Source organism: Nuphar pumila, chromosome 15, assembly GCF_984573655.1.
Source record: "Nuphar pumila chromosome 15, dmNupPumi1.hap1.1, whole genome shotgun sequence".
Taxonomy (NCBI): Eukaryota; Viridiplantae; Streptophyta; class Magnoliopsida; order Nymphaeales; family Nymphaeaceae; genus Nuphar; species Nuphar pumila.
The window spans coordinates 57,308,315-57,326,433 of record NC_143263.1 but is presented as its reverse complement, the minus strand read 5'-3'; the positions used below and the strand labels follow the sequence as shown (position 1 = coordinate 57,326,433).

Here is an 18,119-nt window from a genome sequence, read left to right as displayed (position 1 = left end):
CATCCCAACATTACCAAGTTATCCTATCTACATTTTGTTAAAGATCTTTGTAAAAATACTTTCTCTTGTAATGATTGTATTCTTGGAAAAATGAGAAGTATATCTTTTGAACCAAGAACTATGTTAAGTACTAAACCTTTTGAAATTATTCACTCAGATGTTTGGGGACCGGCACCTGTCATATCCAAAGGTGGTTTTGCTTACTATGTGATTTTTGTGGATGATTTCTCATGATATTGTTGGATATATTTTCTCAAACATAAGCATGAAGTTTTTTCATGTTTTAAAACATATCATATGATGATAAAAAATCAATTTAATAGTAATTTAAAGATATTTAGGACCGATTCCGGAGGTGAATATCTCTTTGAGTTTAAGAAATATCTTGAGGATTGTAGCATTGTCCATCAAAGATCGTGTCCTAAGACCCCACAACAAAATGGTTTGGCCGAAAGAAAGCATAGGCATATCATTGAAACCACTAGAACCCTTCTCATTTCCCAAAATATTCCTAAAAATTTTTTAGCCGAAGCGGCTCTTGCTTCCGTCTATCTTATCAACCGACTTCCATCCAAAAATTTAGATAAAATTTTTTCCTTTGAGATTCTATATGAAAAAAAACCCGATTATAATAGGTTGAGAGTTTTTTGTTGTAAGTGCTTTGTTCTTACCGATAAAAATGATAAACTCTCACCAAAAGCCATTCATTGTGCTTTCCTTGGCTATTCGAAAACTCAAAAAAGATTTCGATGTTATGACTCTAAGAATGATAAATTATATGTTTCAAGGAATGTAACTTTTTTGGAAAATGATAGTGGTTTTGAAAAAAATAAATCTCATTTAGAAAATGGCGATTACTCCTTTCTTTTTGACCTTTTATCTAAGGATGATGATATCTCTAGTGATGATGAATCAACATATAATAATGAAAATGAAATGGTTGTGATCAACAATAACTCTAACCCTTCTACCCCTCAAGAAGAAAATGTATCTAGAGAACCCATCACTTATTCTCATAGAGATAGAAGCACCTTTAGGAGTGCTAATGAACTATATAGTGAACCTAGTGAGACTATTTCCACTCATGATTTTCATCCTAGGAGAACTGAAAGAACTAGAAGGACTCCCTCTAGATTCGTATCTTTTGATTCTTTCTCTTCTAAATATCGAGCTTGTTTGAGTGTCATTCACTCTTATTTTGAACCAAAAAATTTTGGAGAAGCCAAACAATGTACTGAATGGAGAGAAGCCATGGAGAGTGAACTCAAAGCTCTTAAGAAAGCTAACACTTGGGAATTTCAATCTCTTCCCAATGGCAAGAGAACTATAGGATGTTGATGGGTGTTCAAGGTCAAGACTAAGAGTGATGGTTCTCTTGAAAGGTATAAGGCTCGTCTTGTAGCTAAAAGGTACAGTCAAGAATATGGGATTGACTATGAAGAGACATTTGTTCCAGTAGCTCGTATGGTTACTGTCAGATGTCTTATCACCATTGCTTCAATTCGAAAATGGAATATTTACCAAATGGATGTCAAAAATGCATTTTTAAATGGAGATCTTAATGAATAAGCTTACATGGATGCTCCACCTGGTATGGAAATCCTTAAAAATAAAGTTTTTTGTCTTCGTAAAGCTCTTTATGGACTGAAACAAACACCCAAGGCTTGACACGATAGGTTTAACAATGTAATGACTGAAAATGGTTTCACTTCATGCTATACTGACACTGCATTGTTTGTTAAGAAATCTGATGCAGGGATTGTTATATTATTGTTATATGTTGATGATATGTTAATAACAGGTGATGATATCAAAGGAATCAAGAGCATTAAATCTATTTTGACTTCAAGATTTGAAATGTCAGACTTAGGATTTCTGACATATTTTTTGGGAATTGAGGTTGTCTATTCTCAGAGAGGCTATTTTTTGTCTCAAACTAAACTTGCTTGTGAGATTCTTGATAGATCAGGAATCACAGATGACAAGGTCTGCGAAACTCCTGAAATAGTAGGTTCAAAGATGAAGATTGATGATGGGAGTCTCCTAAAAGATCCCACACCTTACCGACAACTGGTTGGATCCCTAACGTATGTCAGCATTACCAGGCTTGATATTTCTCATGCAGTACATGTTGCTAGTCAATTTCAACATGCACCTACTACAGTCCATATGAGTGTCATCTTTCGCATCATCAGATACATAAAGGGTACAGTAAACAAGGAAGTATTTCTATCTTCTACGTCTGAATTAAGTTTAATTGCTTATACTGACTCTGATTGGGGAGGTGACACAAATAACCGTCACTCCACCACTGGTTTCTGTATTTTTTTAGGTGAATCATTAATCTCTTGGAGATGCAAGAAGCAGCAAAAAGTATCGCTTTCATCCACCGAAGCTGAGTATAGAGCCATGGCATCTACTACCATGGAGATTGTTTGGATTCGCAACTTGTTGGAAGATATGAATATTCAAGTTCAAGGGCCCACAAAATTATGTTGTGATAATAAAAGTGCAATCTACATTGCCAAAAATCACACATTTCATGAGCGCATGAAGCATATCGAGATGGACTGCCACTATGTTCGTGAAGAATATTTAAGAAAAACCATTAACCTTCCTTATGTTACATCAGAATATCAACTGGCAGACTTCTTCACCAAGGCGTTGTGTTCTCCAAGATTTAACTTCCTTCTTGGCAAACTTTCAGTCGTGACACCCTAAGTTTGAGGAGGAGTGTTAAAATATTATGTCTCTTTTAACTGTAAACTGAAATACCCATCAGGGGTATTTCAGTCCTTTTACTCAATAGGTGTCAGCCACCCTAATGGGCTAACATTTTTACTTTTTCTTTTTTTATTTACTTTTGCCTTTTACACCTTTTTCTTTTTACACTTTTTTTCTTTTTGACTATTGTGAAAGGGACAGCTCCATATAGTTGTTGGAGCTGCCCCAACAGTCACAAATGTGACCGTTGGGTGCAGCTCCAACAATCATATTGAGCTGCACCCTGTGGCTTCTTTTTGCATTATAAATAGGCCTTAGTGGCCCTTGTAAACTCATCCTTTTTTGTGAGTGCATATGCAATAACAATGCCTTTGTAAAGCCCCTCTTGGGAACTTATGAATTGAAGTTCATTTTGTTCCATGCTTTTGTGTATGTGTATCCGTGCCTTAGTGCACTTGTGAGTGTTTTCCTTTGTGCCTTTGTGGACTCTTTGTATTTCTTGTATTGTGGTGTTACACAGAATCTCTTTTTGTAGAGATTTTCACAGCCCTGCCCTATTTTCCTGGTTCAGATGGAGGGTACCAACCAGAGTTGCCAGTCGAGGAAGCGGGAGCGGGAAGCGATACGGGAAGCGGAAGCGGGAAGCGAGGCACTTTCAAAAATTTAGGAAGCGGGAAGCGGGGGACCACTTAGGAGCGAACCGGGAAGCGTCTCGGAAGCGACATAGGAAGCGTCTCGGAAGCGACATAGGAAGCGAACCGGAAGCGACCTAAGAAGCTATAAATTTCTAAATTGTAAATTATAAGCTACAATGTTCTAAACTCTAAGTCTAACCTTAAAATTAACATAATCCACTACTTCACTTCATCATGCAAGATTCAAAATAAAAGTATACCAAAAAAATATTATAAGACCATGACAAAAAAGTAACATAAAAGTTTTTAAGTTGGACAACTCCAACTACATCATAAAAAAAAAATAATAATTCAAGACTTCATTAATCTGTCATCTTTCTCTTCCCCTTCAAGTCAGCAATAGATCGCGAACTTTCTGCATCATCACGTGCATCTTGTCCTCCACGACCATGTCTTCTGCTCCTTCCTTCATTTCCTATAATGAATACGTTAAAAAGTTAAAATGTTCAAAAACCATAATTTAAAATATAAAAAACGCAATATCAACATACCTTGCCTAGGTCTCCGGCTAAAGAAACGATCAATCCGACCATGAGGAACTGATGGTCGCTCTTGTATATCTGCAGTTCTACTAGCTCTGATGGATTGATTTGTATCCTCTTGAACTTCATTTGTACGTATAATTATTGGAGGTAATGGAGCTCTTGGTTGTGCATCTTTATGTTTGGATTTGGAAATAGTGCTTGATTGTTGTGCACTATCATCCAAATCTCTCCATCGCATATCCTCTAATCTCAACGTATTTTCTTCTACAATAGGAAGTTCTGGATTGATATCCCATTTTCGACTAGGCCCTTCTTTATAGCGATTGTTGCACCTTTTATAACAAGAATATAAAATATGAATGTTAATAAACAATCAATGATAAAAAAATAGAAAAAAAATACCAAAACAAAAGTACAACACAGTTTAATTATACCTGTCAATCAATCGAAGATTGGAATGAATATACACTAAGGTATCAGCACGATCTTCATTGAGCCTATTTCTTTTAACATTGTGAATGTAACTATAGGTGCTCCACACTCTTTCTGCAGAAGATGTGCTAATAGGTTGAGATAAAACCTTAATGGCTAATGCTCTCAACTCCGGTGTATCACCACCATAAAAACGCCACCAATTAAGCACTGACATTGTAGGATTCAGTGCATCTATTCGTGCTGCATTTCGGCTAAATCTTCCACTTCTTGATGCAAAAGCCACAAGTTGTGACCTATAAAGTGTAGATAACTCTTCATTTCCAGAAGATATGACTTCAAGCGCAAGCATTGCACCGTCTAAGATATCATTATCCTTTTCTGCAAAAAAAAATGTTTAGTAACTATAACAAGAGAAATGCAAATGAAATAATAAAATAATTAAATCATTTAACTTTAAACTTTATTAAATAGATAGAATTAATTTTTTACAAGGAGAAACTCGTTTGACCCCTCCTGCTGCTGGGATTTTGAGATACTCCGACTCGTAATATTTTGGAGTAAGCATGTGGGCTAGACTATGGAGAGGCACATTCATTCTGTCCCATCTATTTGAGACAATCTTATGAATCTTTTCATATAAATCTGGTTGTCCTTTTAGATTGTCTTTGATTTCCCCCAACATGTTGTCCATGCCTTCATACACTTCACCAATTATAGGGCCTTCCTGATCACAAAATTTAATCATCTTATAGATGGGTTTTGTAATCAATAATGCTAAACGTACAAAATCCCAAAATTCTTCATCAAGAACAGTTGTTTCTGTTGTAACAGCCCTTTTTTTCATAATTTCATCCGTGCATGATTGCTTCCAATCACTCCATCTATCTGAAATTACTGTGAGCCTTAAGCTCTCCCTCACATCAAGCAAGCGTTTCAAAGTAGTATAATGTGAAGCAAACCTTGTTTTTGCAATCTTTATTAATTCTAATTTTTCATTGCTTCTAAAGATTGCTAGTGCTTTTGAATGATTTGTGATATACTTCACAATTTCTTTACTCTGCAAATATGTTTCTCCCAACCAATGAAACTCATGTGCCAAATCCTTGAAGATCAAATTAAGTGTGTGCACAACACAAGGTGACCAAAAAATATACTTGTACGTTTGTTTTAATTCTTCACCTGCTAACTTGCAATTTGCTGCATTGTCTGTAATCACTTGCACTACATTAGAAGGCCCCACAAGTTTAAATCCCGTTTTCAAAAACTCGGCAATGTTTGCAGCTGACTGTTGCACATTAGAAAAATCGCTTGCATATAAGAACATCGAGCCAAAACAGTTTGAGGCAAGTATATTTATCAAGTGTTTGTTCTTGATATTTGTCCAACCGTCTGAGACAATGGAAACTCCAAACTCCTCAAACTTTTCTCGAAATTCATTTAACTCCCTGTGAACACACTCTTTCTCACTGTCAAGCAACGTTGTTCGCGCTTTTTCATATGATGGGGGTTTATATCCGGGCACTTTACTAACTGCAGATATCATCTCTTCCCAATATGGTGATCGAAGCACATTGAAAGGTATGCCATTTGCACACAAAAATCTGATAATTTTGTGATCTACATCATCTCTTTCTACCTTTTTAAAGGTATCACGAATATCAACTGTTTTTCGGCTTCCACTAGATGATGTAGTAATACTAATAGGCTTCTTTGGAGTATCAATTCTTGATCTCCTCAACTCAAATGCACTTGATGAAACCTCCACTCGACGAACTTGCCTCTTAATTTTTTTTGCCAATTCTGCATTTTTTGCAACTTCAGGGCAAAAGGCAATCCCAACACTTTGTCCCTTTGGAGATCCCATGAGATGTGCAAAAACTCGATTATATGACCCATGATAAATATTTTTGCAGTGCCTGCACATAAAAACTTGGGTTCCACCTTGCTTTCCTTGCCCACTCTTCTTTTGTTTCAATACATGGCGCCATAACACTGTTGTTTTATGCATGCTAGGTGGTTCATCATCTTGGTCATCTTCAGAATAATAGTCATCCAAGTCATATTCTTCTTCATCTTCCTCATCAAAACAATTTTCGTTTCGGTCCTCAAACTGATATGGACAAGCAGAAGACCTCTTCTTGCCCTTCCCAACACCACTAGATGATTCATGCTCCAAATTGTACAAAGAATCGTCATTGTCATCAGAATTATCGTGATCATAGCTTGAGATGGTCATTAATGAAGCAAAGAACATGCAAATATATCTGCATCATAAAAGTATCAGAATCAACCTAAAACACTTAAAAAAAGCTATTATTAACAGTAAATAATGGAGAGTGAAGAACACAAAGCATGGGGATGTAAACAAAAGACTAAGCTAAAAAAGGGGGGGAAATTACGTGCAATCTGACTATCACTGAACTAAATACTCAAACAGGCACTTCAAGTTCTAATAAGAAACAAGCAACATAAATAACTGAGAATATAGAGAGCGAGAATAGTTTGATTGAACTGCTAAATCAGATCAAGAACATATAAATCCAGTTTTCTTTCAGGACTCCACTAAAGTTCAATACCCGACTCATTGGGAAATTCTCCAAGTACCCATCAACTTAATTTTGCACAAATGGAGAACATTAAAGTGCTACCAGCCTTGGCAAACATTGATCTCTGAGACAATAGACTTAGAACTGAGGTTCTAAATCATTACAGTTATCTTCTTCATGATAATGTTCATTTACTATTTGTACCAGGCACCAGCTCACATCCTCCAGCAGCTCTCAGCCTCTCACTGTACATCGGACTGAAGAAATAGCTTTTAAAATGTGGGAACAGCACACTCAAATGCTCTCCAATAAAACAATAATATTGCATATTATACCCGTTATACACCAATTAGTAAAAAAATTATTCATCAGTGTAGAATAGTTAAGATCATTAAAACCATCAACAATATCATGTTATCTCTAATGATACATCCACCCCATCCGGTGCACTGATTTTCTTTGCCAACTGATGAAGTATAAAATGAACTTCCACATACATTATCACCATCATATCATAAACAACTGAAGAGTTAAATAAGAAGCTACAGCACATAATGGCCAATGCAAATTAACAATCCAGCTATATCAGAAAAGTTTTGTGACGAATGCATACCATCTGTTTAGATAAGAAGTTAATATTACATTGCTTACGCTATCAATACTTCAATAGACTAGTATCATGGAGACAATAAAAAACAACCCACTGCTTCATGCAGAATGAATAAAAAAAATGGCTGCGATAATGAATCAGAAACTAAAAAAACTACAAACAAACCCTTGATCTACAGTAAAAAAAAAACCCTTGATAGTTATGAGAAATAGACGAGTCAAAAACCACAGTGGTTGTCAACATCGTCTGAAAAAAGGGAGAAAGGGGGGAGGACATAGGGCCACCCTCTGTCCCTATCGCCCACTGTGAGGAAAAGAGGGGGCGGAAGATAGAGGGTGTTCCTCTGTCTCCACCCGGCACCAGCACCAGCACCAGCACCATGAAGAAGAAGTGCGAGACATGGGGGGTGCCCTTGCCTCAGCCACCAGCAGCCATGAGAGAGTCACGGACAGATATACACCCCGAAAAAAAAAACCCTGCGATAGATCTACACCGAGAAAGAAAAAAGAAACCCTTGAATTTGATCACTTTCCCCAAAACTACCCTATTGGATCCCACTGGTGGAGGGGAGCTCGCACGACAGAGAGATAGAGAGAGTGACAGAGCGTGAGAGAGGGGGATAGCGTACCTGAAGGTGAACATCTTCATCTTCGGAAGTCGGTGGAGGCCACCGGAATTTTTTGAGGTCGCCGGAACTCGGAGCTCGCCGAAAACTCGAGAGAGAGAGAGAGAGAGAGAGAGAGAGGAGTCGAAACGCGTGAAAAAACAAAACCCTAAGCCCCTTTTGATTTTATTTTTTCACGGGTTTTATAAAATACCCATTTTAACCTCGGTAAAAAATATAAATTCATGTGTAAAAAAAAAAAATTAAGGGCAAACTCGACCTTTCCATAATAGCGTCCCCCTTTAAAGGGGTACGCGTACCTCTTTAAAGGGGTACGCGTACCCCTTTAAAGGGGGACGCGTACCTCTTTAAAAGGGTACGCGTACCCCTTTAAAAGGGTACGCGTACCCCTTTAAAGAGGTACGCATACCCCTTTAAAGAGGTACGCGTACCCCTTTAAAGGGGGACGCGCTTCCTCAATTGAACCTGTGCTTCCCCTCGCGTTTCGGAAGCGCTGCGTTTCGCGCTTCCGAAACGCGTCCCGGGGAAGCGCGCTTCCCCTATTCTATAGGCGTTTCCGGTAACTCTGGTACCAACCGCGTGTGACACCGCTGTTGTCGAACCTGGGAGTGGGGGGGGGGATGTTGGTTGCGGGACAGCGACACAGCCGACATGAAAGGGCGTCGGCTGGACTGCTTCCGCACCTGCTACGACCTCCAACTCAGCCCCCATCATTTGCCTTAAGGTCGCGCATGGCTCCACCGGTGATTCAAGGGCGGTGACTCGTCCTTTGACCCCATCAAGTGGTCGTGATATGCTTGCCACGTCCCGGCTGATACGCAACACGTTTTCTTGCATCTTCGTCATTATTTTCATCATTCGCAGCATTGGATCTGTGTTGTCGGCATCCTCCTGCTCGATTTCCGTCGTCGGATCGCCCCTCACCTCTGAAACCATCCTGCTGACGAAAAAAGAGGCGCTGGCTTTGATACCACTTTGATGCAGTGGGGGTGTCGGCTTCCTCATTCCTTGACGAAGAGTGTTCTTGCTGATGGCAGTGAAGGCACGACCTCCTTAACACAACCTTCAGCCTCACGTATCCCTGATGGTGGCTATGCAAAGGCACGACCCAGACCGTCGCGTGCTGAATAGAAAAGAATAATAATGCCTACCACTATGGTGAGGCTTGATTTTTATTTCAATATCAATGTCAAGAACAATGTGCTGAATGTAAACGGAGAAAAGACAAACAATGAACAGTAATAGAAAAAGGGAAAATGACTGGGAAAAAAAAGGAACAATGCTGAGCAAAAAGAAAGGTTGCGGCTATTCTTCAAAAGTTTGTCCTCCTGCACGCAACCCTAGATGAGGCTTTTAAAAGACCCATATGGATCCGGGTCACGGGTCATGCGGTATGGGTTTGGGTCCATCCTGCCCTGCATCAATAAGAGAATCCACGCCAAAGGCTAAAAATTTTGAGGGCACATTTTTCGAGGCACCGATAAAATGTGAGAATCCACACAATCTTCTTTCTTCAACCTTACTTTGATACCATGTGAAGGTATCTTGAACAAGATACTGTAATCAAGACCCAATATTCTTGATGAAAGACAAGTGCACACATGCACAATAAGAACACTAAGAATAGGGGCGGCAAAATCTGACACGACCCGCCAACCCGCTTCTTAGCCGGGTTCGGGTTTGGCTTAAACGGGTTCGTGTCGTAAACGGGTCGACCCGCCTAACCCGTTTATTAAACGGGTCGGGTTCGTGTTAGGGTATGCCAACCCGACTGACCCGTTTAATAAACGGGTTAGGCGGGCAGGTCAACCTGTTTACCCGACCCGTCAACCCGTTTACACGTTTACCCGAACCCGCCCGCCAACCCGTTTACCCGAACCTGCCTGCCAACCCGTTTACCTGAACCCGACCCACCAACCCGTTTACATGTTTACCCGAACCCGCCCGCCAACCCGCCCGCTAACCCGCCAACCCGTTTACCCGATCCGTTTATTAAACGGGTTAACTGTGTCATGTCGGGTTACCCGTTTAATAAATGGGTCGGGTTCGTGTTTGTCGCAGCCGACCCGTTTAATAAACGAGCCGGGTTCGTATTGAGATATGCTGACCCGCCGGCCCGACCCGATTGCCACCCCTAACTAAGAACACTTGTGCACAAAGGCACAGACCAATCAATCTCACGAATGCACTAAAAGAAAGAATATAATCTTTATTGAACACTTGGGCTTTGACCCAAAGCCATATGAAATTACAAGGGGAGAACCCCTATTTATAAGTCACCAAAAGGAGCCTTGGAGGGGCTCCACTCATAGACGTTTGAGCCCCTTCAACGGTCACAAATGTGACCATTGGAGGGGGCCAACATCTATTTGAGTGGGCCCCCTAAGGTACCTTTTGGTACAATATAAAAAACAAAAAAGAAAAATAAAAAGAAAGAAAAGAAAAATACAATCACATTCTCGAAAGAGAATGTGCGTAAAATGGAGGAAATGACTAAACTACCCCTATGACTAAAATATATATTTTATACATATAAATGGATAGATACATATACATATATATCTTATATGTATATGTATCATCCTTTATATATATAAAATATATAAGGTTACAAGATTGCGGTAAAATAATTTAACAATGATTAGCATTTTAGTTGCAATTAAAACAAAAATCAGCATCGACCACTTTTTTTTAGGAACGACGATAAACAAGAAAATATGTGAAAAAATAAATCATTTCCACGTTAGGTAACCCTCCAGAACAGCCAAATAAAAACTTAGGACCGATATAACGAACAGAAAAGCTTCAATATGAGGAACCAAGGTCATCAAGAGTTGTCTTGAGTTAAGAAGCAACTCAGTTGCATAACAAACTTGCTTGATTCATTCTTCAAATAAAATAATTAACATCAACTTATAACCAATCAACAAACATTGGTATTTCCTTTAAACTAGATACCTGTACATCTGTAGCCAATGGCTTGCAATATCTAAAGCAAGCAGCAACAACAAGAAACCAAAGCATGATCTGCAAAACAAATATTTTACTTCTTGCATTACTCCTTTCAAAATAAAGAAAAGGGCCAAGGCAAAAATCAAGGCAAAAATAAGAAAAGGAGTACCTGTAAAACTGAGAAAGGACTACCAGCAGGCAAGCAGTGCTTACTCTGAGGAGGATTGCACAAAATCAGTTCATAGAAGTACACAGGGTTGCTTATCAATCAGTTCACACCAACATCTAGTAGCAGGGAGATTGATTTGAAAGGAAATATTTACAAACAGTGAACAGAGGAGCACCTGTCAGTAACCATGTCAAGGACTGCTCCAAAAGTCGACACTGTATAAGAAAATAAAATGAGTAAGAAAAATGTAGTAGAAATATATAAGAAAAGAGCAGGTAACAAGGGCTGAAAAAACCACTTGAAGTTTAGATTTCTTTGTCTTTCTAAATTAAAAAAACAAAAGGGGAAAAAACATTGTTGCTTGGTTTCCTCCATTAGATTACCAACAATTTGTTTAAACTGGAAAATAAGCATTCAAAACAAAGTAGATAGACTATAATCTTTGACTTTGACAGAAAAATAAATAATTAATAAGTAATAAACTCCATAAGCATTTGATACATTATACTAATTTTCATGAATTAAGGATGACTGGCAGATACCAATGAATGTCAATGCAAAGAGGTCAAATAGTCATTTACTTCAGAATCAAGAACAAACAATGGACCATAAGCATTTGATACATTGTAGTCATTTTCATGAATTATGGATGACTGGGAGATACCAATGAATGTCAATGCAAGAGGTCAAATAGTCATTTACTTCAGAATCAAGAACACGCAATGGATGATTTGGAGATACCAAAAAATGATTTACCCCATGAATCTCTTACCTTGATTAAACATGCGGGCAAACCGGCCATCTAACTCATCACATACAAAGCTGGGGGAGGGAAAAGAGAGCAAGAGTTATGAGCCAAGCTCATAGATTTAGATATTAAGTAACTTGAACTGCTATATGATGTGAAATGATCACCTTATGAAATAAAGAATAGCGAAAATCTTCTTGTCAGAAAAGCAATGGCCAAATGCAATACAATTTGCAATAATCCTTATGTAACCTGCATTGATTTTAAGTTGTTAACACTCCAAAGAATTTAAATATTTGGAAAATAAAAATGGAACTCCATGATGGTTCCGATAAATCCATGGAAAAGATCAAATCATCAGTATAAACAAACAACAACTACGCCTTCATCCCAAAATAATTGGGGTCGGCAATATGAACCAAAAAAGAAAATCATTATGGGTCTTCCACATGAATCCTTCTCCTCCAATCATTTCTATCCAATGCCATGTCCTTGGTGAGGTTCAAAGCATTCATATCCTTTCCTATCACCTCCATCCATGTCTTCCTAGGCCTACCCCGACCTCTTTTAACTAATATATTTTCCTATTTCTCCATCCTTCTAACTGGAGCATCATTAGGCCTTCGCCGAATATGTCCAAACCACCGTAAACGGTTCTCTCTCATCTTATTTTCAATGGGTGCAACGCCTACCTTCTTACGTATCTCCTCGTTCTGAATCTTATCTTTTATTGTATTTCCACACATCCATCTCAGCATACGCATCTCAACTACACTCATTTTTTGAATATGATGTCTCTTGGCAGCCCAACATTCTGTACCATATAGTAAAGCAGGCCTAATAGTCGTCCTATAAAACTTTCCCTTCAACCGCAATGGCATTCTACGATCGCACAACACTCCAGTTGCACTTTTCCATTTCATCCACCCAACATTTATCCTATGATTTACATCTCCATCAATTTCTCCATACTTTTGAATGATAGATCCCAAATATTTGAAACAATCATCCAACGGTATTTCTTGCTCACCAAGCTTCACTACACTCTCATCATTACTTCGTTGCTTACTAAACCGACATTCCATGTATTCTGTCTTACTCTTACTCAACTTAAAACCTCTTGCTTCCAATGTTTGTCTCCATAATTCTAACTTAGCATTAACCCCAGCTCTAGACTCATCAATCAATACAATATCATCAGCAAACAACATACACCACGGCACATTTTCTTGAATTGATCTCGTAAGCTTATCCATCACTATAGCAAATAGGAAAGGGCTTAAAGCAGATAGATCCTTGATGTAACCCAACCGTTATAGGAAAATTGGTTGTCACCCCTCCACAAGTGCGGACATTGGTTACTACTCCTTCATACATATCTTTAATTATTTTAATGTACTTGAGAGAAACACCTTTCTTCATCATTGTCCACCAGAGAACGTCCCTAGGTACTCTATCGTATGCCTTCTCTAAATCAATAAAAACCATATGCAAATCTTTATTCCTCTCTCTATTTCTCTCGATAAGTTGTCTAAGAAGATGTATAGCTTTCATAGTTGATCTTCCAGGCATAAAACCAAATTGATTCTTCGATATCATGACAACCTTCCTCAACCTAGACTCAATCACCCTCTCCCAAAGTTTCATAGTATGACTCATGAGTTTTATACCACGATAGTTTGTGCAATCTTGTATATCACCCTTATTTTTATATAGAGGCACCAAAGTACTCTTCCTCAAATCATCAGTATAAGACAGAAAAATTATCAAAAATAATTTAATCAATTTAAACAAATAGCCAATAAGAAGAACAATCACCAGCAAATTACATGATAGATAAACAAAGGAGTCAAGAAATTACCAATGATGTTGGGGATATAAAGATACACAGGCCATCCTCTCTTTCTGGGCTTATCAGCCATTCCACACCCCAGAGCAACCTTGCAATCCAAAAACGTATCTGGTCTCGCACAATGTGCACCTGGCCTCTCCTGCTGCGCTTCCAACTTCAGTGACATGAAATGTGATCAATAACATTATAGTTTTTCCATGATTTTTTAATGTGTATTCATTCATCTAACCAATGAAAAATCACAAGTAACAGAAGATGCACAATGCAGGAGGGACCTACAAGTAGTTCACTGAAACAGCTTCAGACACAAGCATAGTCTAACAATATCATCGGATGTGTCACAAAGACAATGGCGTGTTAGGTAGGATTAATTTGAATTACAGGCTGGTACACCATGGTACATAAGGTCACTGATTGAATGTAAGGAACTGCAGAAGTCAGCAATATACGTAGGGTAATACCGAACATATCCAAGATGATAGAATCATCAACACAACCATATAATATACCTGAGGATATATCACGACAAATATGGTCAAACCCTAGTCACCACCAATATCATTGACATTCTAAGGGCCCGTTGTTTCATAGAATACGACCCATTTTCATATGAAAATTGCATCGTTTTCCCATCATGGGTGAAGCAAACACCCAGAACGCCCATGACGTGGGCCCCACATTTCCATAGGAAAAGGCTGATTTCCTCCGAAAACCAGTTCATAACCTTCCCATGGGGGATTCCGCAAAATTTCTTGCAGTGCTTCCCTCTGAAATTCAAAAACCATTACAGACGTTACGAGAAGCCAAGAACATCTGCTCACTCAGCTCACTTCTACCATTGCACCTACTCAGATTCTTCTACCTATTCATAAGGGCGAGAGCGTTAATCCTGAGCGCCATCTTTTACATTTTCCCAATCTACTGGACATCACTAAATAAACTAAGAAAGAGACTCATTCCTTACTTGATGGCATGCCTGCACGCACCAACTTACCCCACAAAATTGGGATAAGCTGGGATCCGGCGTGGACTGAGTCCCCCACTTATCCTATATGTCTGGATAATTGGATGCACCAAGACACACATTAATGATTGTTTCAATGCACTCATTTATCAATAAATGCAAGATAAATTTGTAATATGCAATGTAGTCCAAGGTGTAATTTTCCCAATTCATCCTACTTTTCAAGATAATGTATGCCCGCACGCCCCTTATCGGACCCCGTAAAATGCCAGCTTTTCCGACTTCGACAGAAAAGTGGGTATACCGAAGCACCTCCAGAATGCTCTGATGCCCCAATTTTTCCGGAAAAGCCGGGATCAGCCGGGAGATTGCAGTAATGAAGTACAATGCAAGCTCCTAACTTACCGCACATTTCTGGATAAATGAATCAATCTAAGCGCCCTCTAAGAGAAGCCATCGAAAAGAGAGACAAGATACGATAATGCACCGTGGGCGTACCCCAACTTATCCCGCATTTCCGGATAAGCGGCTGTAAGGAAACATTTCCCAAAATAAACCTTCAGAAGTCGTCCAATTTTTTCAGCACACACGAACAAAGAGAGAGAGAGAGAGAGAGAGATTGTTCATGCTCTATACCAACTGAAAACCTAATAGAAATCCACAAACATTTGCAAAAGAAAAGAAAAGAAAGATAAGAACGGGATCAAAACCGTAGATTGGTTTACCGGCAAGGTTCGGAAGGCGCCGGCGCGTCGATCTCGCCGGAATCGGTCCCCGGATGTGGATATTCCGGCGAAAACCGGTGTGGATTTCACGGATCTCCGGTAGATCTCGGGGTGGAGGGAAGGATGAGGAGGAGGGACGCTGTGGATCCGTTGGCCTAATGCGTGGAGGAGTGCGGAAGCGGGGCGGGCCGCAATGGAATCGGAGAAGAGCATCGGCGAGGTTTACGGCGAAGGGAGGGGCGACCAATTGACAGCATGAAGTGGGCAAGAATGGGTCGGCCCGGTTTTCAATATGGGTCCGGGCCAACGTCCCCACTCGCACTGGGAAACCCGACCCGATTTTTAGATTTCCTAGTGTGGTCACGAATCGAATTTCACTGGCAACGTCAGCAAAAGCTAAAAGGGAAGTGAAATTTCTCATTTAAGGGCCAAACTTTTGGGCTTAATTTTGGAAATTTCAGCCACATGTTCCTGAATTTCCTGAAAACTCAGGAATAGAGACTTCAGAGTAATTTCAAGCATCTTGGAAAACGTGATTCTTTTGACTTTTTATATAACCTTTTCGAAATTAAAAAATATAACTATTTATCTTCATAAAAAGGGTAGGGTTGGTATGTTGGTAGTTTGAGAGTATTATTGCCACTTGTTTCAATTTTAAGTGAGATTTAAGTTAATGGCCAATGGTAAAAATAGCTCTTTATATGACGGTTTTCAGGAAAAAATAAAAGTCGGTATCAAGAAATTCAGATATGTGAAACTCTTTTTCTATATTAGAGGTATTCTGCAAAGAAATTTCGTGTGGATATTTTACAAAATCTAGTTTTTCTCAGCAAAATATTGATGTAGGATGTGTTTTTTTTTTATTGGTCACCGCCTTTAAGTCAAAGGCAAATTTCAATCCTCAGACATGCGCATTTACAAAATCACCCTTTTTTGTTTGCATTGGCAAGTTGGGTTTAGGCAGAGTTTGACTAGCTCAGTACTTAAAGTTCACAAATTTCTTAAAATTTCAAAATAAATAAAACAGGAATGTTGTCAATTGTTTTGATATGCTACTTTGATTAAATACCTTATTTTGGTATTTTAATTAGTAAATTCACTATCGATAACATTTCGACATTTGTTCAGGCAATTAGATATTTAATTACAAAATTTATGAGGTCTTTTACAAGGTATTTGAATCTCTGTATGATTGGGATTGATCCAAATGAGTCTGGGTATGGGTTAGACCTATATTCAGGTTTATACCATACATAAAAGAGATTTCAATCCATTTAGACCGAAATACCCCTTGAAGTAGAAAGTATCTTGGATCCATTTAGAGACTTAAATGGATCTCACTAAGCAAAGTGAGTTTCAAATCTATTTGAAAACTTAAATGGATCTCACTAAGTAAAAATGTATTTTGTAACACCTGAGAATTTTGTTTTAACTTTTAAAATGTAAGTTAAATTCAAGCTAAAATTAGGTTAAATTCAAGCAAAATTCAAGAGTTTAAATTGAACTAAAACTCTAGTTAGGTCCGTTATAAGTCATAGATCTCGTAGAAGATCAGATTTGGTGATTTTGGTTATGAGTTGATTTAAAAAATATAATTTTTAAAATTGATCGGCCGTTATCTTGGGTTTTTTAACCGGGTTAAGGTTCAAAATTTAGATTCTTATTTGGATATGGGTTTTATTAATTGAATATGGATATAGATCTGATATGATTTACTTTTATTGGATTGGATTAGACGTAACTCGTGATACTTGGATTCAATCTCATCGGATTGGACCCTTAGGGTAGAACGCTTCGAAAAATGTCATTATTTTTTTGACAAAAAATTTCAGTTGATTGGTAGCTCACCTATTAAATCGGAGTTGACATTGACGTTCCTCATTTCAAGAGCATCAAAATCGATTGTCTATACATCCAAATTGATGTTGATTTGAATATTTTATCATCGATCGAAGTTCATGCTTAATTGTAGGTCAAAAATTAATGTTTTTCAGAGTTGACTAAATTTTCTTACTGATTTGTGCACGTATAATTAAATCTAAGACCACCACAATAATCTACACTTTGAAGGCTATCAAATCGATTATTTAAATGTTGAATTCTATCAAGTCTTTGATCTGTAGGCCTCCTGAAAGGTTACTATGTCACTGGAGCTCAAACCACGGTAAGAAGACTCCATCTTTCTTCTCTATTTTAATTAATTTTGAAATCTAATAAATTAAAACTCATAACTTAGTTACTTATTTTATTAATAAAAAAATAATACATATTAACCTCTTATAATAGAGATAAGACTCTTGTCTAAACTCATATATAAATAGAGGTCTTCATGAAGATGATTAACAAGGTTAGTTCTCTCTCCCTCTCCCTCTCCCTCTCCCTCTCTCTCTCCCTATTGAAATGCATCTCTTCCTTCTAACCCTAAAGGTAGTTCAAACCTCTATTAGAGGCCTGCAACTACTTTAGAGAAGATCTAAAGTAGCCTGGAGTAAGCAACGGAGGAAAAAGCACTGGTGTCGTTGTGAGAAGTGCATTTTTGGAATCTCTACTTTGATAGTGTTCGGTTTCGGGATGCATTAGCATACCCTA

General features: G+C 38.4%; 2 protein-coding genes across 3 annotated transcripts in view; both read right to left on the bottom strand.

Moving 5' to 3' along the window:
- Positions 1-15,759, bottom strand: part of LOC149815411 (CDP-diacylglycerol--inositol 3-phosphatidyltransferase 1-like) — a 52,341-nt gene extending 36,582 nt beyond the window's left edge. Inside the window, exons 1-7 of one of the 2 annotated variants that reach the window (XM_089988818.1) lie at positions 15,531-15,759; positions 13,851-13,995; positions 12,157-12,241; positions 12,014-12,063; positions 11,417-11,456; positions 11,242-11,286; positions 11,079-11,147 (exon numbers count right to left, since the gene is read on the bottom strand). In XM_089988818.1, the coding sequence (XP_089844944.1) occupies positions 11,079-11,147; positions 11,242-11,286; positions 11,417-11,456; positions 12,014-12,063; positions 12,157-12,241; positions 13,851-13,995; positions 15,531-15,743 (647 nt within the window). In that variant the 5' untranslated portion in view covers positions 15,744-15,759. The remainder of the gene's footprint in view (positions 1-11,078; positions 11,148-11,241; positions 11,287-11,416; positions 11,457-12,013; positions 12,064-12,156; positions 12,242-13,850; positions 13,996-15,530) is intronic. The other variant, XM_089988819.1, reaches the window with a different exon arrangement.
- Positions 3,331-4,755, bottom strand: LOC149815412 (uncharacterized). The gene is made up of 3 exons (XM_089988985.1): positions 4,339-4,755; positions 3,911-4,236; positions 3,331-3,834 (listed from the first exon to the last, which is right to left on the bottom strand). The coding sequence occupies exons 1-3, from the start codon at positions 4,686-4,688 to the stop codon at positions 3,722-3,724; spliced, it is 789 nt and encodes a 262-aa protein (XP_089845111.1). The 5' UTR covers positions 4,689-4,755; the 3' UTR covers positions 3,331-3,721.
- Positions 15,760-18,119: the final 2,360 nt, after the last annotated feature.